Raw genomic sequence first — 26,887 nt, 5'->3', positions numbered from 1 at the left:
GGGTCTTTCAGCATGACAATGATCCCAAACACACCGCCCAGGCAACGAAGGAGTGGCTTCGTAAGAAGCATTTCAAGGTCCTGGAGTTGCCTAGCCAGTCTCCAGATCTCAACCCCATAGAAAATCTTTGGAGGGAGTTGAAAGTCTGTGTTGCCCGGCGACAGCCCCAAAACATCACTGCTCTAGAGGAGATCTGCATGGAGGAATGGGCCAAAATACCAGCAACAGTGTGTGAAAACCTTGTGAAGACTTACAGAAAACGTTTGACCTCTGTCATTGCCAACAAAGGGTATATAACAAAGTATTGAGATGAACTTTTGTTATGACCAAATACTTATTTTCCACCATAATTTGCAAATAAATTCATAAAAAATCCTACAATGTGATTTTCTGGATTTGTTTTTCTCATTTTGTCTCTCATAGTTGAAGTGTACCTATGATGAAAATTACAGGCCTCTCTCATCTTTTTAAGTGGGAGAACTTGCACAATTGGTGGCTGACTAAATACTTTTTTGCCCCACTGTGTATATATATATATATATATATATATATATATATACTACCGGTCAAAAGTTTGGGGTCACTTAGAAATTTCCATTCCACTCCATTATAGACAGAATACCAGCAAAAAAGGGTTCTCCAATGTTTTCTCAGTTCAAATGATATCAGATTAGTAAACAGAATGTGCCGTTGGAACATTGGATGAAAGGTTGCTGATAATGGGCAATGTAGATATTGCATTAAAGATCAGCCACTTCTTTCTACAACAGTCAAGAACCCTTTTGTCATTATGTAAGCACATAATGTAATCTGAAAACTGCTGCACTGATTAAAAAAACAATGTAATGTAATGTCTGTAATGGAAATTTCTAAGTGACCCCAAACTTTTGACTGGTATATATATATATATATATATATATATATATATAAACTTTAGAGTGCCACAAATGGTTTGCATGACAGATCTGATTTGTGTTCATCTTGCATTTCTCTAATGCAAATCCCATCAGTCAGGCAGATACCACACACTTTCGTTTTATTAGATCTGATCATTTGTGTATTGTTTATGGAAGTTTCATAACTGTTGGCCACTAAAAAAACATCATAAATAGCATCAATATTTCACAACAAACAAATAGAAGACAGACAAAAGAAGAAAACTCTCATATCCTTTTCTCTTATGTCATGCAGGAGCTCTAGCTGGTATCCATTTTGCAGCATCATCTTTTATTAACTGCTCGGGGGAACTTTTTTCAGTTTAGTTACGAGTCTAGTTTTGCCCTCCATACTCACTCTGTCTCTCTGTCTCTTTTACACACACACACACACACACACACACACACACACACACACACACACACACACACACACACACACACACACACACACACACACACACACACACACACACACACACACACACACACACACACACACACACACACACACACACACACACACACACACACACAAGCACACACACCACATGTAACTCTGTTTGAAGGGCAGTACTCAAAAAATGTTTTGTTTTGAAAACATTTTCCAACAAAAATCAGGTGTTCAGGTGTTGTACTGCATGTGTCACCTAAAATATACAGTATGTTACACAATTCACTGCACTGCAATTCACTGCACACCATCTACAGTACAGGAACATGCATTTGTGTGAGAGTGCGTGTGTTTGTACTGTATGTATGTGTAAAGTTGAGCTGTAAGGAGCAAGCGAGGGGAATAAGAGTCCCACCATCTCTGCACATTTCCTACAGTAATATGACTCTATTTCATCTCCCCATCCACTCAAATTAGCATAACCCTTTTCTATGCCTCCCCATACTATCTTCTTCTTCTCTAATCTTTTTTTTTTTTTATCCGTCACTTTACACTCTCCCTCTTGTTTGCTCGTTATCACTCGCCATCTATGCCAACTTTGTGTCCATTTCCAGTGGAAAAGGAGCCATATCGCAGCAGGCAGTCTGGTAAGAAAGCTGATGTCAGCTGTTTCTCAGCGCAGGGTGGCCAGAGATTTTAGTTTTTGCTTTGGGAGGAGGCTTTGGTGCAGCTCTGCTTGGTTTGTGGTTTATATGACGACTGACAGGTTCCCATGTGGTGTTACTCGGCCACAATTCATTCCAGATTCTCCTCCACAGTAATAATACAGAAGGTACTGTTTTGTGTAATCTTTGCTGTAAATGGATATAAATGTATGATGTGTGTACAGATACTGTATATTGCACCATTACGATCATCATTAAACTAGTAGAAAAAAACAACCCATAACATCGCTTGAGTAACTTTGGTGGGTTGTTCTAATGCTGCAGCACAATCCAAAAGCTGTATTCTTCTTCATTATATGCAAAGGCACTCCACTGAAAGGACATCTTGCCCATAATTAGAACATTATACTGGGAAATGACCTTGCTAATGTACATGTTATCTCTCTATCATCTTATCCCCAACTTCAAAAGGAAGTGCAGGAAAGTAAATGAAGTTTGCACACCCAGGGCTCACGGAGCTACCCTACATGGTTCCAACTGATTTTATTAAACAGAATTACAGAATGTATTAAGTTGTAATAAATGCATTAGTCAGCTACTAACCTTCTCAAACTAAATATGTTACCAGTCTCAGATGAAAAACAACAACTTGAAAAAGTGACACAAAATGCAATTTAGTGGTAAATGTAAAAGTAATACGGTGGGAATAAAGGTTATAATAGTGAATAAGTGATGGTCATTCTTAATGTGCTTATTTCCATATATTGACATTCAAATAAAACTACAGTAATGGTGGTAGCTTTGCCTTTTTTTATACATGAAAACATTTCAAATCAGTATAATGGCAGAAAAGAAAGGATTCAATAAATGAAATGAATCAAGTTCATCATCATGATCCTCACTTACATCACTTAATACCACCCACAATGTCTTTAGGTCGTCAGGCCTTACTAAACAGAATAATCTAATATAAATGTGATACAAAACAAATCAGTAAAAAATTAAAAACAAATCCATGTATTATTATTAACCAAATATAATATGATTATAAGGGAGTATAAAGTTTTTGTAACTTTAGGTCATACAGTAGTTGCAGTTTTTGCAGGGAATTGGGTGTGGTGGTTAAAGGGGCTATCCACTGATTTAACACATCAAAGTCTGTTTATAGGTCTTGGGGAGTACTACTGCATGAAATAAATTGCCTCAAGTGATGTCACTTGAGTCGGTTGTGGCTGAAGACTACAAGTCTGAAAATGAGAGTGTGGAGTTTACTAGACCTCTGTAGCCCGCTTCTCATCTCTGTGTGAGGCTAGCTACTCAAGGATAAATTAGCCACTATTAACATAACACATCTCTGACCAAACTGTTGGCTGATGAGTTGCATTGTGGGTAATGTAGGTGGCAGGTTTGGACAAGGAAGAAGAATGCATGGAATATAAAAGACAATATCTCTGGATCTGCTGCCTTCTTAGTCAATATCCACGATGTTACACTTCGGGGATTGCTCCATTGCCACTGGAAATCCCGCTGGATGTCATTCTTTTCGGCCGGATGTCCGGTACCTTCAGCTTTCTTTGTGTTGGAATTTTAAACTCTGGTCGATTTATGAGGACTATGGTTAACTGCTCCTCAGATCTCTGCAGGGTAAATCCAGACAGCTAGCTAGACTATCTGTCCGAGATTTCCGTTGCATGACTAAAACAACCTGCTGAACGTACACATGTTCAATGGTACAATGGTACAACGCAGACGCATTGCCAGACCCTCCTCCACAACGCTGTGGAGGAAGGTCTGGCAATGCGTCTGCATTGTACCATTGTGAGTCTGACAATGTTATAGAAGTGCAATGCTAGATCGACGGAGAGCTCTTTTAAAGATCAATCATGTGATTTAGCAACTACATTCCAATAGATTCCTTTCACTCTTGGCCATGTGTGCCAGACGCTCTCAGCACCCACATTTTCCTTATGTCACTAAACCCTGAAACACACTGCATAGTTCAGATTCAGATTATAATCCTGAGTTGGCCATAACCACTGATTTTCAAGATCTTGGAGAGTGTGAGCTTTGGTCCGTGCAAAATCGTGCATGCCACTGCGAACAGTCGCCACATGATATCCTGTGGTGTGCAGCAGGTTTAGCATGCAAATCTCTTGCCTCCCGACTGAGCCTCGAAGGTGTCAGAGCCCTCATGATTTCAACTCTATTTGAACTTGTATGTTATCCTGCAGTTGTAGCTGGTTTATGATTGATAGAAACAAAGCCATTAAATGTGTCGTGCCATATACTCCACAATGTAATTGGGGTGCTTTTGTCCTCTGAAAGAAAAGTTAACCTGTTGGTATAATGCTTTTGCACAATGAAATAGATGTAAATACCAATGTTGGACATTGTGGCTCAGTAGGTTTCAAGGGCAACATGAATTTAAAGATTAGTGGGAGTCTGAATATGCTGGGGAAAAAGGTGGAAAAACTATGTACTTTTCCTTGTTGTCTCAGGATGACGAAGTCCCTCAGCCTTGCTTGAAGCTGTAAGCCCACTGCGTTAAAAAAGTGTGTTATTTTAAAGATCCTTTTCTATTTAAATGAGAAAGCTTAATTTAAACTCTTTGATGTAATGAACATGCACAGATACTAGCTGTATCTGGGTCAAACGTTAACCTACTAATTCCTGATAGAGACAAATCTCTTTCATGATGTAACAAGCAAACATTTGCTCATGTGTGAAGCTGCCTTGGTTTTTTATTTATCACTTTGAAGAGTTTTTCACAGTGAGCCCGCTCCTTGTGGAATAAATGGCCCACTTTTTTTCTGTGTAGATGTTTTGTATGTGTGGTCTGTGCGCCGTGTTTTTTTTTTTTTACATTTTTATTTAGATGTCTGTGTGTTTCTCTATTTTCATGGCAAGACAGAGACATTTTCCACTTTGTCACAATCTGATGACAATGTGAAAACTGAGTCCCAGTTGTACAGCTGATGTTAGACCCTTTCCACAAGGTTAGCTGTGAATTATGAAATATATAAAGGTGTGAGCTATCACAAAAGAACTGCTCGAGCAAAGCTTTAAGGTTGTCTGGAAAAAAAGATGTGAGAGAGTTTTCAAGAGAAACAAGAGTGAAGAAAGAGAAGGATTTACCAAACATGAAAGGAGGAGGAATAATTTCATTAAAATGTATCACTTTGGTTTTGCTAAACACCCGTATATACAGTAGAAATCAACATCAGATATTACTACAAACAGTATGTTATGTAATATGTATGAACCACAGTAGACATCGTAAGACCACAAGGAACAGCACAAAATGCTGTGAATACACAGGAATGGAAGACAAGGACTGAGTGTTACATTTGAACAACAGATGCTGTTATCTGACTGTGAGATAAATAAAAAGATTTAGTCTTGTGTGTTTGTGTCATGAGGCAGAAGCAAACAGTGAATCGATCACAATCCAGACTCTAACCTCAGTACAAGAAATTAAAATGAGTATAACTTAATAACAACAACAAATGAAATCATCTGACCTTAACCTGATTATATCAAAATGATTCTGACCTTATTTTAGTAAGAAAACATATTATATATTGCCTCACACACTTCATAACATGGATTATTACATGCTCAGTGAGCAGTCAAAGATGAATAGAATATGGGTAACAAAGAGAACAAAAGTGGTCTCTGCATACAAGATCTCTTATGTGGTGAAGTATTAATAATGTAGGGCTACATAAAATATATATGGGACAAATTAGTCGAGAGACTGTTTCTATCTGGAGAGGCTTTTTATTGCTGCTTTATGTCAGTTTAGCAATGCAAGTAATGCTGCCAACATGCTCACAATGACAAAGCTAACATGCTGATGTTTGGCAGGTTTAATGTTGTTAGCGTGTTAGCTAACTGACATTTGCTTAGCAAGTATTTGGTCAAGAAAGTTGACCCGATGGTGGTGCTGGCAAGGAAAAGTCAGGAGATCAAAGTTATTGCAATTCATCATCTGCATACAGACAGAAAGCCAGATTCACTTGTAGAGCAAAAGTCAAAATATTTGCTCAGCAAATGTGACAGCTATATTTAGCTCCAGAGGCAGAGCTGCTGTGCCAAGTGGTGTCTGTTCACAGACTGTCGGTGTCTGATGATGCGTTGGGCAGCTTGTCATAATTTTGGTAAATGCATTGAGCTAAAATTAAGAATGCTACATGATAATGAACACACACACTGCTTTGGCAGGATGTTTGGTTTGGTCCTTACAAGGTTAAGGGTTTAGGACCAGGACCTCATTTTAAGGCCAAGGTGATGGAATTAGATGTCCTCAGACTTGAACTCTCATGAATCATGAGAAATTTTGTGCAGATTGGACAATGTACACTCGAGTTACAACAACTTCCTGTTTCAATGGCAAAACACACAAAATGGCCACCACGCCGCGGCCAGGCCCTGCAACGAAAACTCAAGCTTTTAATAACTTTTCATCTTTAAGGTCTTAAGATGGCAGAAACCAAATTTGAAGTCCATTGGATGAAATCTCTAGGAGGAGTTCGTTAATGTATGACACGTGGAAATGGCATAAAATGCACTTATTTCGCACAGTCAATTCAAAATGGCGGACTTCCTGTTGGGTGTAGGGTGTGGCTCCAAGAGGCTTTTTTGTACGTCTTGACATGTTACATATGCCTGCGAATTTCCATTAGTCTACGTGAAACATACTGCAGGAGCTCAATTTTTGAAGTTTTGTAGGGGGCGCCATTTTTGCACACCTATCTACGAACCCCTTAAAATATCAAATTTTTTACCAGGCAAACATGTGCAGACTTTGGCGTGTTTTTAAGCATCTTAAGCCCCTCAAAAATGCGATCCATTGCGCTTAATAATAATAATTCCTTCTGTTTCAAGAGGGCCTTCGCCAGCCCACATTCGTCAGCACTCTGGCCCTAATAAAGTCTCTATAAACTCATGATGGAGCAGCAAACTCACAGTAGCTACATCCCTGTAAGCGTATAGGAGTAATACAGTGATAGATTTCCCGAGAGAGACATCAGAAGAAGATAGATTATCATCAGCAGTTATTCTGTGAGAGAGAGATGGAGCGATGAAAAGAGAGAGGGGTAGGCAGTGAGAATGGGCAGGTAGCCAGACTGACATTGTGTTGGACATGCCAAAAGGGGTTGGCACTGCCATTTGCTGACTCACGCCCCGGCCCCACAGGGACAATAGACTTCCATTTCTTTTTAATGAGTGCTACAGATAGCCTTACAGATATACAGTATCACCGTGCAGAAAAACAGCTACTGACAACAAGTGGAGGACACCAGCCAAATGACCCACTCTAGGAAAGATATAGGCAGTTAGTTCAAACTACTGCCCACAATTACTTTTGGTTCAGATGGTGCACGTAGGGGAGGAAAACACCCTATTTCTAGATGAATATCTTGTGATTTGACATTGTTCTTAAGTTTGGATGGAAATGGCAAGTTGTGAATGGAATCCCCTGACAGGACTATTTTATTTTGTTTGACAAAAAGCTGAGTTTTGAGTTTGAGTAAATTCTATTCACTGATGAAGGCCATGAGATGTGGCTGAAAGCCCTGGAAAAACCACGTAAGTGGACCTTGTGATTAAAAGTGCTAATTCCAAGGTTATGCATGAAGCTTCAAGGTCAACATTTTCAATTGGTTTCATTTATTTTGTTATGTATTGTGAGCGGCAATCTTACATTGCACAAGCAATCATTTGTCATAGCAGCTTACACTTAGTGAGTGGTGTGGAACTCTCCGTGGTGCCGAAAACTTGCCACAAAGTAGAAAACAAATAACATTTACAAGCTTTTACATCAGAAATACCATATGTTGTACCATATTTTATACTCTGTGTGTTTTTTATTGTGATATGGATCCCCCTGGGTTTGAAATAAAGTTTAAGTTTATACATAAGATTACCAGCCATGCATCTGAGGGTCCATTCATATCACATGTTTGGGCTACATTTTACATTTTAAATAACTCTTGCAGTGGTTTAAATTCCAAATTGTTCGCGGGAAACCACAGTGAAATGCTTCGTGTTGACACACCACAGCCATGAACTTGTGTGTGTTATGTACCTTCGCTTCCTTCAGTTTTGCTGATGTTTTGCAAGCAATACAGTTTTACAGCCACTTTCCTCAGTTTGCCTCAGCATAACTCTAATGATTGATATAGTTATTGAAACTTGCATCAGCACAGCATTTTAAAAAGATCTGCAAAGCCACACAACTGTAAACTGTTCCCATAATGCATGTGAAGGAATAATGTGATTTTGCTTCATGTTTTTTCCAGTTCAAACAACAATGATTGTAATACTTTAATATAAGAATACAATTGAAAACGCAAACTGCCAATGAACTTACAAAAGCAATTATTTTCCTCAAATTAATCCACACTTTTCATGGTTCAGTTGCAGGAACTTGTAAATGAAAAGGTGTGTTGAATTAAATTCCAGTCTCAGTTAATTCAACTGTGGTTGCTATTTCTCATCTGAACAATTCTTATTCGGTGCTTGATGCTGATCCACATGAACAAGCAGACAAAAATACAAATCAGTGACACCATTGTTTTTCTATCATTGTTGAGTAAAACCAGAAAAATGTTATTAAAATGAAGACTCAATGTGCTCAGACAGCAAAGATAAAATGTTGCACTGCCTTCGTCCTATAAGCTGCTGCCTTACTCCAGAGAGTGTAGCTGGAGTTTCTTGCTATAAAACTATACTTAGTTAAGCATGTAGCACTCTCAGGCTGAAAATACATCTACACTCTCTTCTCCTTCCTCCTTCCTTTGCCTTTATTCTTACTTCCTCTTCTTTTCACCCCCTTCTTTACCCCCTCTCCCTCCTTTGCCTCCTACCACTCACTGTGTGCAGCTATAAAGCTTAACTAACTGGCAAATGACTGCCTCATTTTGCTTGCTTATCTACAGGATAAGCTTGGAGGTTATTTTCATGCTATACGGCTCATCAACAGTCACAAACTGCAGCCCTTCCTTCTGTGCGAAAGGGAGATGGCAATTTGCTGAACTCGACTCACTGTCTGCATCTTTTGTGTCTTGCATGCCTGAAAATGTAATAAATCTGTACACCACAGTGATTGGAAAAGTGATGAGATGGTAACACACACTATCTAGAGAAACATATGAGTGTGGCTGCATCTTATTATTGCCAACATGTACTTTCACCTCTTCAACCCATGAAAACAGAAAGAGTTTAAAAATAACCTATGGAGCTGCCAATGGAGAGAGAGGCAGTCGGGGATATAGATGAGATAGCATAAGAACAAAAAAACAAAAAAAGAGACATGAGAGGAGAAAAAGAGGAAATGTTAAATAAAATGGAGCACACTAGCAGAGAGGAATGATCTGATGGTAAAGGGAATTGATGATTTACGTTACTGATGGGCTGACAATATTGGACCTTTGAGTACAAGATGGGACTAAAGAGGATCAGCTGCACATGGAATTTGTCCAGCATATTGTCTCTGCTGCCAGAGAAGATTTTACGAGAGAGGAGTAACTAAATACCGGTAAGACACGTGACAAATACAAATGAATAGAGTAGCTATTGCAATGATAACTTCTGACAGGTTGTGGCTAGCTTTAATCTCAACCAGTGAGTTTAAAACCACAGAGGACCAAGACAACAACCATGCTAGCTAGCAGCCCTGTGAATATGTAAGGCACAATGGTGATTGAGCTAAATGCTAACATCAGCATGCTTACATTTTCACAGACAATGCTAAAATGCTGATGTTCAACAGGTATAATGTTTGCCATGTTTACTAATTTAGTCTTGCCTGTTAGCTTGCTAACATTTACAAATTAGCACACAACACAAACTGCAGCTGAGGCTGATGGGTAAGTATTGGACAAATTGATAACCCACCAAAGTCATTTATATTTATCCTCTCGGGGCATTAAATATCTGTAGCAAAGTTCATGGTAATCCGTCCAATAGTTGTTTCATTCTGAAGCAAAAATGTCAACCTGATCGTGGCGCAAGAGAACCATTCATGGGATCGCCAAATTCTTTAGGATTTTATTTAAGTTTTCATGGCAATCCATTAAATAGTTGCTGAGATATTTCAATCTAAAGACTAAAGTGGTGGACAGACCGACATAGCCATCCATAGAGCCACGCTGCTAGCATGGCTAAAAAATTGACTTTAAATAAGCACATGCAAGAAAGTGACTATCCATGAAAATAGAAGGACTTAAAATAGAGTGAATTATTAAAAAGTATAGCTTATATGTTGAAAGTAGTATGAACAGGATGAAAAGATGAGAAAAAAAGGAATGATGTGGACATATTTCAAGCAGTAAGATTGAGAGTAAAGCCAGACAGGAAGTTTGAGTCAATAGAGGAATTAGCTATGCTGAGGAAAAAATGCGGCTCAGCAGTTTGAAAAGGTTGACATGGAATAGACAGTCAAGGAACTACAGGAGGGAGAAGTGAGGAGAGGAGCTTGCAGTCTTAGGCTTTCTTTTATTTTCCTGGCATTTGACAAATTGGTTGGCTGGAAAGGCTTGACAGGATTGAGGCTTGATACATTGATTGTAATAACGTGTTTGGTTGTATCTGAGTGTGGCAGTAAAAAAGCACCATAATAGAATGTTTGTACTCAATAGGCCTTTTTCATAGCAGACATTTTGACTTGTCATAGCAGAAATAGCACAGGTGTTACAAATAACATTAACAATTCTGTTCTATTCAAGTGTCCCAGTAAACCATGACAATAAGGCAGCATGCACAACAGTAGGACCCTGAAACTGAAGAAGCTAAATGGAATTCAGCCACTACTAATTTATTATTTACACCTGTACTTTTCCTATGGTGACATGTCTTCTGTGAGAAAGTCCTCTTACCTTAAAAATCAAAACAAAAGGAAATGCCATGGCTATTTGAACCATGTCTTTCCAGTGTCGTTTGCAGTGACTGGATTAAGATCACACTTCTATGTGAAGCAACTCTATTCATCTTGCATACTTTCCCCCCCCCCCCTACAGATTTTTAACATCATTCTACTAATGTGACTGAAAGAAGCTGACAAATTCAAACCCTCATGTGAATTATTGATTCAGTTTGGAATTTAGGTCTTACTGCGAGTTGCTGCATTTTAGAATCAGGTTGCCCACTGGCAGGAAAACTGTAGTTTGCTGTTTATTGCAACCTCTGATGTCTGAAGTCTGGTGAAACTGAGGATGTGGTAGTAGGTGCAATACATAGACTCACTGTACAAAAACATACTTTACATTGTGAAAAAATGCTCATAAATAAATGGACACATGCTCTCTTTTGGGGTTACAGATACCCCAGCTGTATATACATGTTCTATATCTGTAATTTGTGTTGACAGGACTTTTTCAAAAGAGGTTTAGAAGGGAGTTAGACCTCTGTGGTCTTGTTGACCCCAAACACACTTTGTAGGATTAAGTCAGTAAATGGCAATGCCATCAGCCATAGCCCATATAACATATATAGAACATAAACATTTTCCATATTTGGTGTAATAAGAAAGCTTTGAGGTCATATGTATTTTAAATACATATTTTACCAGTTTGAGGCAAAAGGAAGAGTTACCACTTAAATACTCTACATTTGGGTTTAAATAAGTAAAGAAACGAACAAGAATATTTAAAGGAAATACATTTGGCAGATGCAATTACTACCATTATTTCCCACAGAAAAAGCAAATACGTAAAAAAAAAAAAGCTGAGACAGTCGAGGAGCAGACTGTGCTGCAGCTCAATAGCAGGAAGATGTATGATATTTTTTTCCAAGGACAGATTAAACCACAATGGCAGTGACGACATTCAAGCAACCTCCTGCAATGATGTTGTGTAGTATTTAGCTGAATATGACACTTTTCAGTATCCATCCTTGGGGTGAGGACCTCTCCCTTCAGCTGGGCCCTTTGGGACTCTGACAGGAATGGGAAGCCAACCAACTACCAAGCAGCCGCCCGAAGCAAGCTGCTGCCTGTTAAAGTGCACATGGTTCATGATGCACTTTGAGCTGAGTGTCACATTTCTTCGAAGACTCCATAATAAAATATGTTTTTTTAATATAAAGAGACTCCATTCATTTGTGTCAGTTCTGGAAAAAAACAGCCAGTCAGCAGAGCTGGAGAAAAGCGAGGCGATGGGTCAGAAGATCAGCTCACTGGGGTCTTGTTTGGTTTTGTATGGTGTCACTTGGGACATGAAGGGGGACAAAAGTTAGAATGTATTTCTTTTTTTATTTTGCCTATGAAGCAATGTATTCTATTGATTTTCTACTATGCTGCATAAGGGCATTCTATCTACACCTTTAAAGGAGCACGCAGACTTATTGGGACTTTAGCTTATTCACCGTAACCCCCAGAGTTAGATAAGTCCATACATAACCTTTTCATCTCCGTGCGCGTTGTAGCTCTTTCCGACGGCTCCACTGGTAGCTTAGCCTAGCACGGATCCTGAAGGTAACTGGTTCTACTGCTCCGAATAAGTGACAAAATAACGCCAACATGTTCCTATTTACATGGTGTGATTTGTATAGTCACCGCGTGTACAAATAACAAAGTCACATGAGACACAGCCATCTTCTAACCGTATATAAACTGGGAACTATAGTCTCAGAAAAGTGAAGCATTTCTACTCTCTGTCCGGTGCTTCTCAGGTGCAAGCATATCACTCCGCCCAAGTAGCAGAAGTAGCAGTGCTTCGCCTTTCTGAGAATATAGTTCCCAGTTTATATACGGTTAGAATATGTCTGTGTCTCATGTGACCTTGTTATTTGTACACACTGTGACTATACAAATCACAACATGTAAATAGGAACCTGTTGGCGTTATTTTGTCACTTATTCGGAGCAGTAGGCTAGTTGGAACCAGTTACCTTCAGGATCCGTGCTAGGCTAAGCTACCGGTGGAGCCGTTGGAAAGAGCTACAACGCGCACGGAGATGAGAAGGGTATGTATGGACTTATCTAACTCTGGGGGTTACGGTGAATAAGCTAAAGTCCCAATAAGTCGGCGTGTTCCTTTAAGCTTCTATGCATTGAAAAGGAACAGCCATTACACTCCAAACCTGGGGGTTAATACATCTGAAGGGTCCCAATTGGGTTAATAGAATAAGAAAGCAGAAAATACACCTGTGCTACATCAAATTGTGTTTGTCAGACTTTCCTCTAATATTTGCTTATTTTCATGTGAATTACTGTATATTATGCTTACCGCTGAATATGATCCATATTATGCAAGGAAAAACTCTTAAACTGGTCACAACCGGTAGACATATGCAACCAGTGAGGACAAGCAGACATCACTTTGACTTGAATTTCACATACTCAAATCACCATTGAAACTGCACTATAAAGCTGTGTGACATTAGGTTGCATGCTGCTTATAATACAACCACCTTAACAAACTTTCTAGACTGACAATCATTCTTGCTTTTCAAATCAAAGCACAGTACATTTATTTTAGCCTCTGAGATCTGTTAGTCCTCATGTTACTTTAAAACTCATGCATCAAAACACTGCAGGCTTGCAGCTGAACCATATTTGTAGCAGTATTTGTACCTGTGCTTTACATTTTAAGTCTTTTTAATTTATATATCTTGTTTACCTTGTTGTATCTGTAACAGAGAAGTCCTCTGGATGATGCACAGAGATTGTTTAATAATTCATCTTTCATTTTAGTGATTTGTTTTGTGCATCTTTGGCTTTTACATTCCTTCTGTTTTGTCCCTGTATTTACATTGTGATTTCACAAATCTTCTCTAAAACTGTGAATAAAGGCATGACATTTCATTTAACCTCTACGCATCACCTCTGGGAGTGTGTAAGTCATTGAAAAGTACCATGTGATTTTGTGAACACTGATTAAGCAGCCTGATACACTGCTGCCCTCTAGTGTAGCTTTGTGGTTGATCTGTTGACTCTCGCACAAGGGGGAAAAAAATCCTTGATCTATCTCTACCTATTCATTCAACAGTTAGGAAGTGAACTGACCAAAATAATTTCAAATTGATAAATGTAGTACTTACAGATTACTGTAAATTTAAAGTAATATGGACAAATAGATGTGTTACTGTGAGAGACGCACTGCAGGAGACAAAGTTAAAATACAGAAACGTGACTTTTTCCAGAAGTGAAATGTTTATTTCAAGCTTCCAAAACATCTACAGTTGAAAAATTACCAGCATGTCTCTTTTTCTCAATCATCATCATTATCATCATCAGTTGCAGCCTTCTTTACCTAGACTAACTTACACATCAACAGTTTAAAATGTATCAAAATCTAAAAATTCCCAGTTGTATCTGAAAAACAAGGCAACTGAATACTGTACCCTTCTTGCTTTACAATACTTTTTTTTTTATTTATTTTTTTTAAAAGACGTCATAGTTATATAGTGGCAATCTGATATGTTTGTATTTATCAACAATGACATATGAACAGCAGCAAATCTTTAAAATGTGAAAAGAAAAGACCTGACAACACAGGAAAGACAAAAATAATGTCAATTTCTCTGAAAATATACCGTTTAAATTTGTTGGTATTTTGGTATTTGGATAACCACTTTCATTTACAACTGGCATCCCAACGCACGGATATTATACACTGATACTGGAACAGTAAAATGTGACATTAAAATACAGCTTAAAACAGGACAATGATCACTCAGAGAGCCACACTATTTTTTATATCCACCTCCAATTTGTGGCTTGAGTTAAATAAATAGAAGTTAAATTTGTATGTTAAAAGGCATGTGTTAGAAACATAAGAGAAAAAATAATAAAATTAAAGGTTGCCAGTGAGGGCTGAGTCCATGAGGTCGTCATCTTCATTCCTCATATACATTGGACTGGGCCGCGATGGACGCTCTGAACCCAGCATGGACAAAGATGAATCTGAAGCTAAGATGGGTGATCGGGACCAACTGTCTGCTTTTATTGGATGCGAGGATGGCCCCATGGACATAGAGGACTTCTTTTTCTCTTTGTCCCTATCCCGTTCTCGGTCTCTGTCCCTCTCTCGTTCCCTCTCTTTCTGCTTTTTCTTCTCCTTCTTGTGCTTCTTGTGCTTCTCCCCTGAGCTGAGAGGGATGGAACTCATGTAGTCCTGAGGGGGAAGCGGGCGGATGGTCTGGTCGTCGTCCGAGCTGGGGCTGTTCTGGTGGGACTTCTCGGCCACTGAGCTACTGCCCGACTCGCTCTCGCTGTCGTGGTTGAGTGGGGTGTATCCTGGCGAGCGACTGTGGCTCGGGGAAGAGCGGTCATGCTTGGGAGTGGAGCCACTGAAGAGGGGGGAAGCTTTGAGGCTAGAAATTTGGGGACGCATAGAGTCACCAGATCCATCCCCTGCTTTCTGCAGGGTCACTTTGGCCTTGATGCTTGGTGAGCCACCATCAGGTTTGCTAATGATAATTTTGGCCAGACCAGTCGCACTCCCCCCTCCTGTTTTTGGGTCCATCAGCTTTTTATCACCACTGTTCCCACCAGAAACAGACACTTTTGCCTTTGCCTCTTTATCAGACTTTTCCCGCTTATACTCGCCACTTTGGGAGGATGAGGAATGCTTGGAAGGTCCCATGTTTGAAGGCCCACTGCCGGCAACATTTCCAGTACCACCACCACCAGGAGCAGATCCTGAACCTGTTCCCCCTACTGGTGGCCCTACCTCACAACCATCCTCCCCCACTCCTCCTCCACCTACACTCTTCAGTTTGTCTATGACTGCCGTAAGAGAGGGTTTCTTGTTTCGACTGGGAGACTTCCCTTTGGCATTGGGGTTGTTTGCATTGTTCTGTCCAGCCCCTCCACCACTTCCACCTCCACCCCCGCTTCCTCCACCTCCTCCTCCTGCCCCTCCTCCTCCTCCACTTCCACCACCCCCATACTGAGACTGGGAACCTCCTGAGAAGGTCATGGAACCAGAGGATGAGGAGGAGCTGGAAGAAGTGGAACCGGAGGAGCTCCCACCCATTGGCTTCTGGGAACTCATGCCTCCACCAGAAGAAGACTTTGACCCTCCAGAGCTGCCACCTCCGGAGCCCATTGGCGATTTAGCCTTGGAAGAAGGAGGTGTTCCTGGAACCTGGGACTGCTGCATTTTCATAGGGGAAGACAATTTGTCACCAGAGCTACTGGAGCGGGAGTGAGATGGGGAGATGTTGGGCTTTATGTTGGGATTCATAAGAGACCCAGGAGGCTTGCCCCCCTGAGGCTTCATCTTATTACCACTTCCAATTCCACTACCACTACCTCCAGGCCCAGACAGCCCATGTTTGGTGATTGGGGAGGATCCTGGTTTGCCAACACCCATTCCTTGGGAGGAGCCTTTCGACTGGGATGCCCCACCTCCACTCCCTATTCCTGCACTACCTGGCTTGGAGCTGTTGCCTTGTGTTGTGGAGCCTTCTTTGGACTTGATCTTCCCAGAAGATGATGAGTGAGAATGATGGCTTTTGCTGCTGCTCGTTCCCCCTGCTCCACCTGTGCTGCTTGTGGCTGAGCTGCTAGAGGTGTATCCACTATGGGATGAAGTTTTCCCCCCAGTTATGGTCCCTTTTGGGATCTGAATAGTGATTTTAGGAATTGGAGGTGTGGCACCACCGGGAGGCGTTTGTGAGCGTCCTGAGCTACCAGGAGACTTGGAGCCTCCTCCACTTATGCTTCCCCCAGAGCCTGAGCCACCACTAGGAGGTGTGTATGGACGTCCCCCTGAGCTGTGAGAGGGAGACTTCCCATCAGGGTCAAGCTTTTTGCGTTTGGGAGGCTTCTCTTTAGACTTTCCCTCACTGGATGGTGTCCTGCTGCGTTTGACCTGTTTGCCCTCTGCTGAACTGCTCCCCATCCCAGAACTGCTCCCTCCGCTACCCCCATTTTCGTCCTTTGGTCGCATGAGTCCCTGTTGTGGTTTAATTTTGGGTTCTGAACTTTTAAAATCAGCACATGCCGCTGCGAGGCCCATTATCAGGGGGCTTTGTGACCCGCCACCATGTGTGTCTCCCAAATCAGGAGCTTGCCCCAGAAGCGGTTTACCACCACCACCTCCAAAAACTATCCCCATATCAAAAGGGTCCTTCAGTGAAGGCTCTGGGGTGCTTTGCCCATGTGGAGTGGGATTCTGTGGTGTTCCTGATGGGGTATTCTGCTGGCTACTTCCCCCAAAACCCTTGACCAGGTCCATGTCTCCATCTGCACTTGGAGAGCTGTCATCAAAGTAGTTCTGGGAGAAGCCATGGCCTGAGGTCAGGAGGTCAGGGTTGAAGTCAGCAGCATCAGGAAAGAAGTTGGTGGAAGAAGAATCACTGGTGGGTGTGGCGGCAGTTGCAGCTGCCTCAGCAATCAGGTCAGCAGCATCAGTAAAAGGATTCTCATTGCTGTTGGTGTTAAAAATGTCAGCTGAGTCAAACACTGCGCTGCCCTGCCCGGAGCTGGAGGAGTCACGGATGGGGGTACCTAGGGGGCCTCCATCCTCCCCACCGCTGCCCATAGGATGCTGCCCATGGCTCCCACCACTGCCTTTGCCTGTCTGCTCGGGCAAATCTGACAAGATTTCTGTGATATCAGGTCCGATGCTATCAGAGCTAGAGAGGCGGACCATACGAGGTGGTACAGCACCTGGTGGTTGCTGTTGCTGAGACTGGACATGAGACTGTGAATAAGGCATGCTGGGGCCAGAGGGCGGTGTTCCACATTGGCTAGGTGCCGGAGTGATGCTATGGGGCGTGTCTAGGCCATCACCAGTCAGGTTAACATCAAAGATCGAATTTTGAGATGCGTCCACATCCATAGAGAGGAGCTCACGGTGGAAGTCATCCTCTTGCGAGACTTGATGGTGGTGCTGAGACATTGAAGATCCCTGTTGTGATTTCATGCCTAAACCGCCACCTCCACCACCTGCAGCAGTTCCAGGCATCACGCCACCCTTTTCGGTCCCCCGTGGGCGCTTCTTCTTCCCTTTTGTGCTACCCCCAGGGCATGTTCCACCCATGCTCTCGGTCCGTGGGGAGCCAGATGAAGAATTCTGCCTCTCTAATGGACTAGAACCATACAGAGTGGCAAAATCTTGTGTGGGGTTGTCTTTCAACAAGTTCATCAACATAGGATGACTCTTGGTGTTGCTGGCAGGGGAAGATGTTGGGGGTGGAGTTTGGTGTGGTGGTGGTGGTGCATTCTGGGAGCTGGGACTAGAGCCCACACTTCCAGTTATCTGTAATAGACTTGTCAGTATGGGATTCTGAGTGACTTTGTTGTAGTCATCTGAATGGCCTTGACCAGGCTGCTGTTGTTGCTGCAACTGTTGTTGGCCAGCCACCCCTCCTTGGGTTAGGCATTCTCCTCCTTGGGCTTGCCTCTCTGTTCTGGAAACCCCAAACAGAGAAGTAATTGCACCTCCAAAATTAGGTCCCCCAGGGGGTCCTCCTCCAGTAGGTGTGTTGCCCCCTGTGAGCCCAGGCAGTCCCATAGGGTTAGTTACATCGCCTGTTGCCATGTTGTAGGTGGGACTACCAGAGGGTGGCAGGTTATTCTTCACCATGATCTCCACTGTCTGTGCAATAAGTGAGAGGGCTGGAGTGTCTGCCTGGATGGTCTCAGCTTTCCTCCGAATGGCCCGCATGGTTACAGGTATGGACATGCATCTACGGGGGGAGGGAAATAATTACCATAAAAAAAACATACTAGCCACATTTATGCATTCAGTAGGAATTAACAAACTCACCTCTGGACCACTTTGGTGATGAATTCATCAGTGCAGATCAGAGCATCTGACAGTCCTTTATATAGCTTGCAGGATACCTGTCTAGAGTCAATCACCTCCATTACCACTAGAGGAAGGAGGTCAGATAGAACAGAGGACTCAGAAAGCTAAAGACTGATTTTGCAACAGATTTCACAAGTCATACATTGTGGTGTCACTATCATCCAAGGATATTGTAAGTAATAATAACATGCTGGATTACTGAGATTTTGTAAAAGTGATGCTCACCACAGACTAATGACTCATTGACCGGATGCTGGAAAGAGACGCTGAAACTTGAGTCGGTAAGGGGACATACTTCAAACTGCAGCAGACCTGCACTGTCTGAGGGAACAACAGCAAAAATGCTACACTCGTCAAACTTAATACATCAGAGGCGCAAAAAAAAAAAAAAAAAGGAGTACATGTTGTTGATTGACCAAACACAGTAAATTAGGAGCCAGCTACTTACCTTCTTTGATGGAAGTTTGTTTCACACAGCTGCCAATCAAGGTGTTATAGGCTGCCTGGTGCCGGATGATATCCAACAAGAGTGGCACTTGTGCTGGGTGGCGGAAGGGGATCTTGGACACCAGTGCTCCTTGAAGAGAATGACCGTCTTGCACTGGGGCATCACCGTTCAGGAAGTAACAGTGTTGCTGATCTGGCAACACCTGTAAAAGCATAAATACAGCAGTTTTATTACACAAAACAGATTTCTGTAGATTAACAATCTACAATCTCTGTATTAGCTATGTATCTATATTCTTACTTTATCAATGTTTTCCTTTACAAACTACAGACCATGAATGTAGCTGTCTTTCATGATCAGCGAAGAGCCATCTAAAACCATTAATTTATTTGCAGAATAACAAAAAGATACATTTCACTAAACTTCTGTTTTCCAAATGTGTATAAAGACAAGTTGGCAGAGGGAAGTACAGATGTTGTAGATCACAACATGTCAAACAAAAAGGCAGAACGAAGGGCAGTATACAGAGACTTGCTGCGATAGTAATCCTGACAGAGAGAAATGGTCATAATAATTGTAAGAATAGCTCTGTAATATTGTGGTAATGTTGATGGTTAAACATTGAACCACAAAAAAAACAAAAATAGTGCAGGCTTAAATTCCAATAAGTGACCGAGAAAAACAACCAGTGGGGTGTTACAATATTTCTGTAACAACAGAACAATCATGAAACCACAAAGCACAGGATGTAGTAAGAATAAAAATGAATACAAAAGGTAGGAAGACATCATATTAATGATGAGTATTGAGTGTGTCTGCTCACAGAATAGAAGTGCATGTTGTGAGACGGCGGCGGCGTGGAGCTGCCCTCCTCCAGGAGCCGACGTTGGCTCTGGACAATTAACCGGCAGAGAGGTGAGAGGCTGGGGGAGCTCTCAAACACTGGGATCGCTGTGAAAAAATGGAAAGAGATTGAAGTGCAAATTATCAAACAAAATGAGCATTGTGCTTTAAGTGCATATTTATGACTTATGATTGATACGCACAACTAGCATTTCCCAGCCTCTGAATAAATGACAATGAGAAAGGCATTGGGCGGTTCATCTTGAGGAAAAAACAAGCTGGCAGGTCCACACAGTTGGAGTTGGTCACAGTGGAAAAGGAAGGTGTCCTGAAATAAACCAAAAATAAATTAATCAGCTGTCTCTTTCCGTTCTCTACTAGTTCTGCACTGGGACACTAAAATAACCCTCAGATGATCGCCTCATTGTGTCAAAGAGTGGTGCATTTATGCACGTTTAATGCATTTCTTTTGCATGCCTATACTTCTTACACAGATTTAGAGGTTGCTTATTGCAGGATTTAAAAGGTCACTAAATAAGGGAGGTACACTTTCTTACCCCTTGTTATCCACTGGGTGGGATCCAGTGATGAGTGGGGCGATTGGGAGCTTGTAGACGGCAGAGGTTCCCTCGATGGTCACAGAAACACTGACACCCAGAGAGCGTGGAACTGCAAAGATTATAAGGATAGTTACAATCCTTAACAAATCAAATATGGCCAGTGGCTGGTGTCTTAAGTACATTTATGAATTCATCCACTTCCTCTATGGACTTACCATTGCCGTCTGGTAAATTGAGCTGTGTGCCCGGTGCCTCCTCAAATATGTCATAAGGGGACACGTAACACTGAAGAGAAACAAGATGGCCACCACTCCTGGCTGTCAGCAAGCCCACACTGCCATGAAGAATAGTCTCCACTGCATTAGCATTGGTTGCTAACCTAGAAAACGCACATCAATCAAAAGTTATTACATTACAAAAGATGCTAAAAGCAGGGCTTTTACTCCAAATTACTAATTTATACTACCCGTTAATTGTATAATTTTCCAGGTTACATTCTGATAATATTACACACTCCAAAATCAGCAATTGTGTCCTCTAACATTCTGAATGGTCTCCCCTGCACGATTCTATGAGTGATCACAGCTTAAATTCTAAAATGTATATTATATACAGTATGCTAGTAGCCAAAAGATACTAAGGATGCTGTACAAGGCAACACAAAGTGATTTTGTGAACTTACCTAAACATGTGCATCATTTTGGTGAGATCAAGCTCCAAAGACTGTAGTGCTATATACATCTTGGTTTTCAGCTTACTGAAACGCAAAGATGAAGTAAGATAATTAGATATAACTGACACACAAACAATAATAATCATAAAGATATGGTGTCCGTCTCTTGTAAAACAACAGATTTTAATCAGGGTTTAGGTTGGCTATAAGCAGACATCCTTATAGCCTACAAGTCTACTTACTTGTCCCCAGGGAGCTTGTATAGTTCGACCAGTCCCTTCAGATGTTTGGAAAACTCTTCAAAGTTCTTTTCCCTGATGAGAAGCAGGAGAGGACGTGGTTTAGACAGCTTTCAGACAAATGAAAGTATTTCTCACAGGGGCCTGCATCACTCCACAAAACAGAAATAGGAAATGTGGTTTCTACTTACCTTAGATGCTGAATCAGCTCAGGACAACTCTGTGACCAACAAATACAAAACAAATACACTTTTGAGGACAACGTCTTCAAAAGTCGTCATTAAAACGTCTTCATTAAATAAAGGAACTAAATTGTAATATGCAAGTGTAGAATTTATGATAAACAACGACCAACTTGACTCTTATCTGACTCAGCCTTATGAAGCCATATGGAAGTTACACTAAACTGACCGTTGGGTTTTCTCCCTGATGAGCCACCTTGACGTCGACTAGCTGGCCATTGGTGTCCAGCTGCACCTCCACATAAAACATGTCTGACGTGATGTAACACTCTGTCCCTGATGGGCTGAGGTGAGAGCCAAGCCTGTTCAGAGAAGATACAAAAACAAACAGAAAATGACTAGTCAGTTTAAAAATGTTTTTAGTGAGTACCTTTGCTGACTGAGTATCACGATGGCTAATTACAAGGAAAACAGTACATATAACACCAACAATCTGCAATCAGCCTCCATGTCCTTTACTTGGTAAAAAGGGAAAGAACTCACATGTTTTGCCGAGCGATGGATTCTAGACGATCTGTCATGGAGGGCAGAGATGAAACTGAAAAAGAAGGCAGAGAAGAACGGGGACATTTTAAAAAAAATCAAATAAAAGACTATTTCATAAATTGTTGCCTAATGTTCCTGAGTGTCTATGCAAGACACTCAAAGCAAAAGTCAAGTAAAGTAGGCTGCATTTAAGTAATGGCAGTTATTTAAAATAAATAAAAATACCTTTACATTATTAGTTTGTCCTAAAACAGCTTGTCAGTACCACTGGTACTTTTCATTAAAATTGACTAGAATGTTCAACAGTTAATTTCAGTCTACGTACAGTTGTGTTTCCCTGTCTAATCATGGAAAATAACACATTCCAATGGAAAATGTTGCCCTGCTCTCCCTTGCGTTTCTGTCCTTTGAGTTGACAGCCTCACCTTTCAGCGCTCTCTGCAGGGTTTCCAAGCAGGTGAGCAGGAGCTGGTGACCTGCAGTATTCATCACACCACGTTTCTCCTGGGACACATTGTGATGTAAAACAGAGGAGTGAGATAATAGCTGAGAAAAGATAAAAGTGCTTAATCAACACGATCTGATGTTCAAGTTTGTTTTTTACTGGCTTAGTCAGCACCATAGGTCAGGGATTTAAATGTCACTACCATAGTTTCACAGGCCCAGCAGGTAAGTTATTAGAGTAAAAATCCTTTTGTGCAATTAAGTGATTAATTGCTAAAAATGTATAATGAACAGGTTGGTAGTGAGTCTCTCATGAGGGTACTGATGAGGGTTGTCAAATACACTTTTCCGAGCTGCATTATGGATATTATGTGCGTTCGTGGCATTTTTGGTGCAGGGAATAAGGAATTACTTTTTCCTTTCAGTTTTGTGACCTACCTGTAGTACCTGCCGCCATGATCCCCATTTATTTTAATGAGAAACTGCATTCCTTCCTGCCATGAATAGATCCTGTACCTTGACATGAGATATGACTCTCACTAATGTTTGAATAAGAATGTGTGGGAATGACCTCTCTCTCATCAAGTATTGATTGTTGCCTTTTTCACGATGGAAGAATACAAGAAACCATTGGCAGCTTGTTGTGTTTTGCTGCCCTGCCTGCTAGTCGTTACATTTTGCCTAGCATCCGAGGGGCATCCAGTTTGTCAAAGCACAACAAGGAGAAGTGACACCTAGTCACCAGGCACACGTCTACTGGTTTCAGACCCTCAGGTAATCCTCTATATTGATTTTTGTTTTTTTTATATTAAAGAGATGCTTTGTAAATTCAACTGATTTTCTTTTAGAGAAAGATGTGTCTGTCTCACCATGGCCTGACGCACAACCTTGCAGGTCTCCTGCCATGGCCGTGAAGCATTGTGTTTGGCATGAAGCTTCTCCAGCAAAGCAGCCATGCGACTCTGCTTCTCTGCCTCTGAAAAAAAGATGCAAGATAACAGGTAAACAAAAATGCAAGTTGTAGGCCTACACATTTATTGTCTTCTTTTAAAGATATTCCAGCCTCACCACACTGATTCCATCTCAGTCTTAAAAAAAAGAAAGAATTTTCACCAAAAATGGGCAGTGATCTAGGTGGGTTTCCCCACATGTTCATTTCACTTTGCTTTTCAACACATGTAAAGGAAAATGCAACCCGAACACCATGTCATGAAAACTATTAATCATTGCATTTGACATTCACAATTTTCCAACATCTTCTGAACATCTTAACAGACGATCTTATTATCATATAACATCATAATTGTTATAACCGAGTGACAGCCATTCATCATCCATAGCACTTTTTTTCTATTGAAACGTATATGTACAGTATAGTAAAGTATACGAGTAACCAACAATCTAATAACAAACATATGTACATAATATATGTACATGAAGAAGTGTATTTTGTTTTTGTTGGTACATTCAACGGCAGACAATAGTGGTGGGAATCACCAGAGGCCTCATGATACTCTATCATCACGATACTTATGTCACGATACGATATTATTGCGATTTTAAACATATTGCAATATTCTGCGATATATATTGCAATTTATTACCCTTTTTTTTTCAAATGTCAAATTTTCCCCAATTTCAAATTATTTTTTTTTTTTTTTTTTTTATCTAAAAAGATTAATTTCTCTGTTTGTTCATCTCACTTCAGTTGTATTGCTGCAAAATGGGATTGTCAAGCAGACAAACTGACCAACACATATATAATAATTAGGGTTGTGCATCGTTTTGATTTTAACGATTCTGATTCCAATTCCGATTCTTCCTTTCAATTCCGGTTCTTATCGATTCTGAATTCCGATTCTTTGAGAGGTGGAGTTGAAACGGGTCACATGCCTATTTCCACAAATAAGAGGAAAGTTTTATTTTGAGTCAATGGAGGTTTGCAGTTTTACTGGGCTTTTTTAACGTAAAATAAAGCCACACTAGAGTGCTGCTTACTGTGCTCCAAGGCTGCAACACAACAAGCGCCTGGCCGCTACGGAAACCAAAACTTGCGCATGTTAAATTGGGAAGTGATGATCGGATATCAAACCAAATCCTCTAAACAATTCCAATAAAAAAACGATTCCAAGTAGGAATCGGTTCTCGATGCCCATCCCTAATAATAATAATAATAATAATAATAATAATAATAATAATAATAGATCAATACTTGGCATCTGTATATATTGATACAGTACTGACACAGAAAATATCACGATACTATGCTGTATCGAAGGACTGTTGTATCAGACTGCCTTATTTTAGCTAGTTGTATCGTATAAACTGTGTACATGGATAATCAGCTCAGAACATTTTGGTATTTTTTATTCATGATAATAGAATTTGGTCAAAATAATTGAACTGAGAGCATGAATCCCTGTTCAGTGAATCCTAACTACACTTTAGGTTGTAACAGTTAAGTAATGTAAATTAAGGGTAGCTATGATCAGCAATAAATCATGACAGTTAAATCTACAATTGTTATGTAAGAGGGCTCAACCAAAACAAGTTTCTCTTGAGTTCCCCACCGATAGTACAACTAACATAACGTCTTCATTATATTTCTGTAAATTGTGATTCTTCGGGCATCAATACGGCTTTTGCCATTAGAACAACCCGAAAAACAAAACAAAAAGACGTCAGCTAGCTAATCAATCAAGTTATGACGTCCCGAAAAGCTATCACATCAGCATTCCGTGCCACTTCCGACTGTCAGTCTGGTCAAAAAGACATATGGTGTCAACGAAACAGAGGCTAATGTTTTGATTATCATACCCTGTCATAATGAGCTACTACTAGGTTGCTAAAGCTTTGTTAGCGTTAGTTCATATTAGATAGGTGAGTCGACTTGCATTCTTTGTTCAACACTTAGCCTAGCTAAGTTACTAGTCAAAATAAGCCACACTTGTTTAGTGCCAATATATTACTTTCAGAGACCTTTGTGTCCCAGACGTTAGCATTTCTACAAAGTTGACGTTAGCGAATTGCTAATGTTAGCTATTTGCTCACTACAAGAGGCTAGCTGCTACTTTAACAAACATGACACCCTGCCCAGTGCCATAAACTTACGTTTCACGAGTGTACCTTATTGACTTTTTTGGTTACCCAAAGAGCTGTAAGTTCACAGAATTGTTATGTCAAAAACATACATAAAAACGTTAACGTTACAGAGTCGGTTAGGTTAGCTAGCTAGCTGTTAGCCTGGGTCGCTCTGTCCAACAGCCATCATTATAACAATCAGTAACAAAATTAAAGCACGGGTCACATTCTTACCTGTTACCTCTTCGAATTTGATCCGATCTCCATGACTCTGGTTCCCTGCTTGCTGAACAGAGAGAGAAACTTCTCTCGCAGGGCTGCCGCTCTGCATAGAAACACCAGGCCCCGCCGCCATTGTGCCCCACTACCCGTTTCAGTTTCCCCGCTTCGGTTTCTGAGCTTCCCCATCCGGGCTTCCGTACTGTAGCGTCACCATACCTTTGTCTTTAGCTTCAGAATTTAATATGTTTTTTTATTTAACTATAGGCCTACCTCTTTTAGCCGGACACCATTTTAAGAAAAAAAGGGTTAAGACCGTTAAGACCTATGGTTAAGACTTTAAGAGGTTTGTATTTGCGAATTTGCAATGTTTCTACAATTATTTCAGATTATTTATCAATATTAGCCTACATAAGGAGAAACATGACAGCCTTTATTCCTTAAAAACCAAATCAAATTCCTTGATTTGACTGCTTAAAATAAAAGACAATAATCTGATGACGACTCCAGATGGCGTACGATCGCCGCGAGTAAATGATTCATGATTTGCCAAGAGCAACTAGCCGCCAAAATCCAAAGAAAGGTTGAAATATTCATGTTAATCGACTTCAGAAACAGAATGCAGTCTGATCACGATGCTTGTTTTTTTTCCGACAATTTGTACTTCTGAAACCCTCATTTATAAGGCAGTCACACGAAGCAATAGATAATTAAGCAGTAAATAAAGAAATTTTAAACAGCAAAAAGCAGCCATGCAAAGGCAACCACACACACGCACATACATGCACACACCTGAGCCTATTGTACAGCTGAGCCTGTGGCAATGAGTGCTCTCTGGGGAGGATTTTCCCACCAACCATTATGACCTGCCTAGAAGAGAGGGAGCAGGA

General features: G+C 40.9%; 1 protein-coding gene across 1 annotated transcript; it reads right to left on the bottom strand.

Moving 5' to 3' along the window:
* Positions 1 to 14,131: 14,131 nt before the first annotated feature.
* Positions 14,132 to 26,179, bottom strand: med1 (mediator complex subunit 1). The gene is made up of 16 exons (XM_078278850.1): positions 26,013 to 26,179; positions 23,567 to 23,673; positions 22,679 to 22,757; positions 22,251 to 22,305; positions 21,937 to 22,069; positions 21,717 to 21,745; positions 21,529 to 21,600; positions 21,296 to 21,370; positions 20,829 to 20,992; positions 20,611 to 20,722; positions 20,257 to 20,381; positions 20,034 to 20,161; positions 19,211 to 19,412; positions 18,988 to 19,083; positions 18,721 to 18,826; positions 14,132 to 18,640 (listed from the first exon to the last, which is right to left on the bottom strand). The coding sequence occupies exons 1-16, from the start codon at positions 26,131 to 26,133 to the stop codon at positions 14,794 to 14,796; spliced, it is 5,451 nt and encodes a 1,816-aa protein (XP_078134976.1). The 5' UTR covers positions 26,134 to 26,179; the 3' UTR covers positions 14,132 to 14,793.
* Positions 26,180 to 26,887: the final 708 nt, after the last annotated feature.

Source organism: Sander vitreus, chromosome 21 (assembly GCF_031162955.1).
Source record: "Sander vitreus isolate 19-12246 chromosome 21, sanVit1, whole genome shotgun sequence".
NCBI lineage: Eukaryota > Metazoa > Chordata > Actinopteri > Perciformes > Percidae > Sander > Sander vitreus.
The sequence above is the reverse complement of the archived record's forward strand: the minus strand, read 5'-3'. Positions and strand labels throughout refer to the sequence as shown.

Coding starts and splice junctions, on each gene's coding strand:
- med1 (XM_078278850.1), bottom strand. CDS start 26,133: ATGGCGGCGGGGCCTGGTGTTTCTATGCAGAGCGGCAGCCCTGCGAGA. Junction 22,306..22,678: donor CCTGCAGAGAGCGCTGAAAG/GTGAGGCTGTCA, acceptor CTTCTTTTTCAG/TTTCATCTCTGCCCTCCATG. Junction 21,601..21,716: donor GAGCTGATTCAGCATCTAAG/GTAAGTAGAAAC, acceptor GCTTCTCATCAG/GGAAAAGAACTTTGAAGAGT.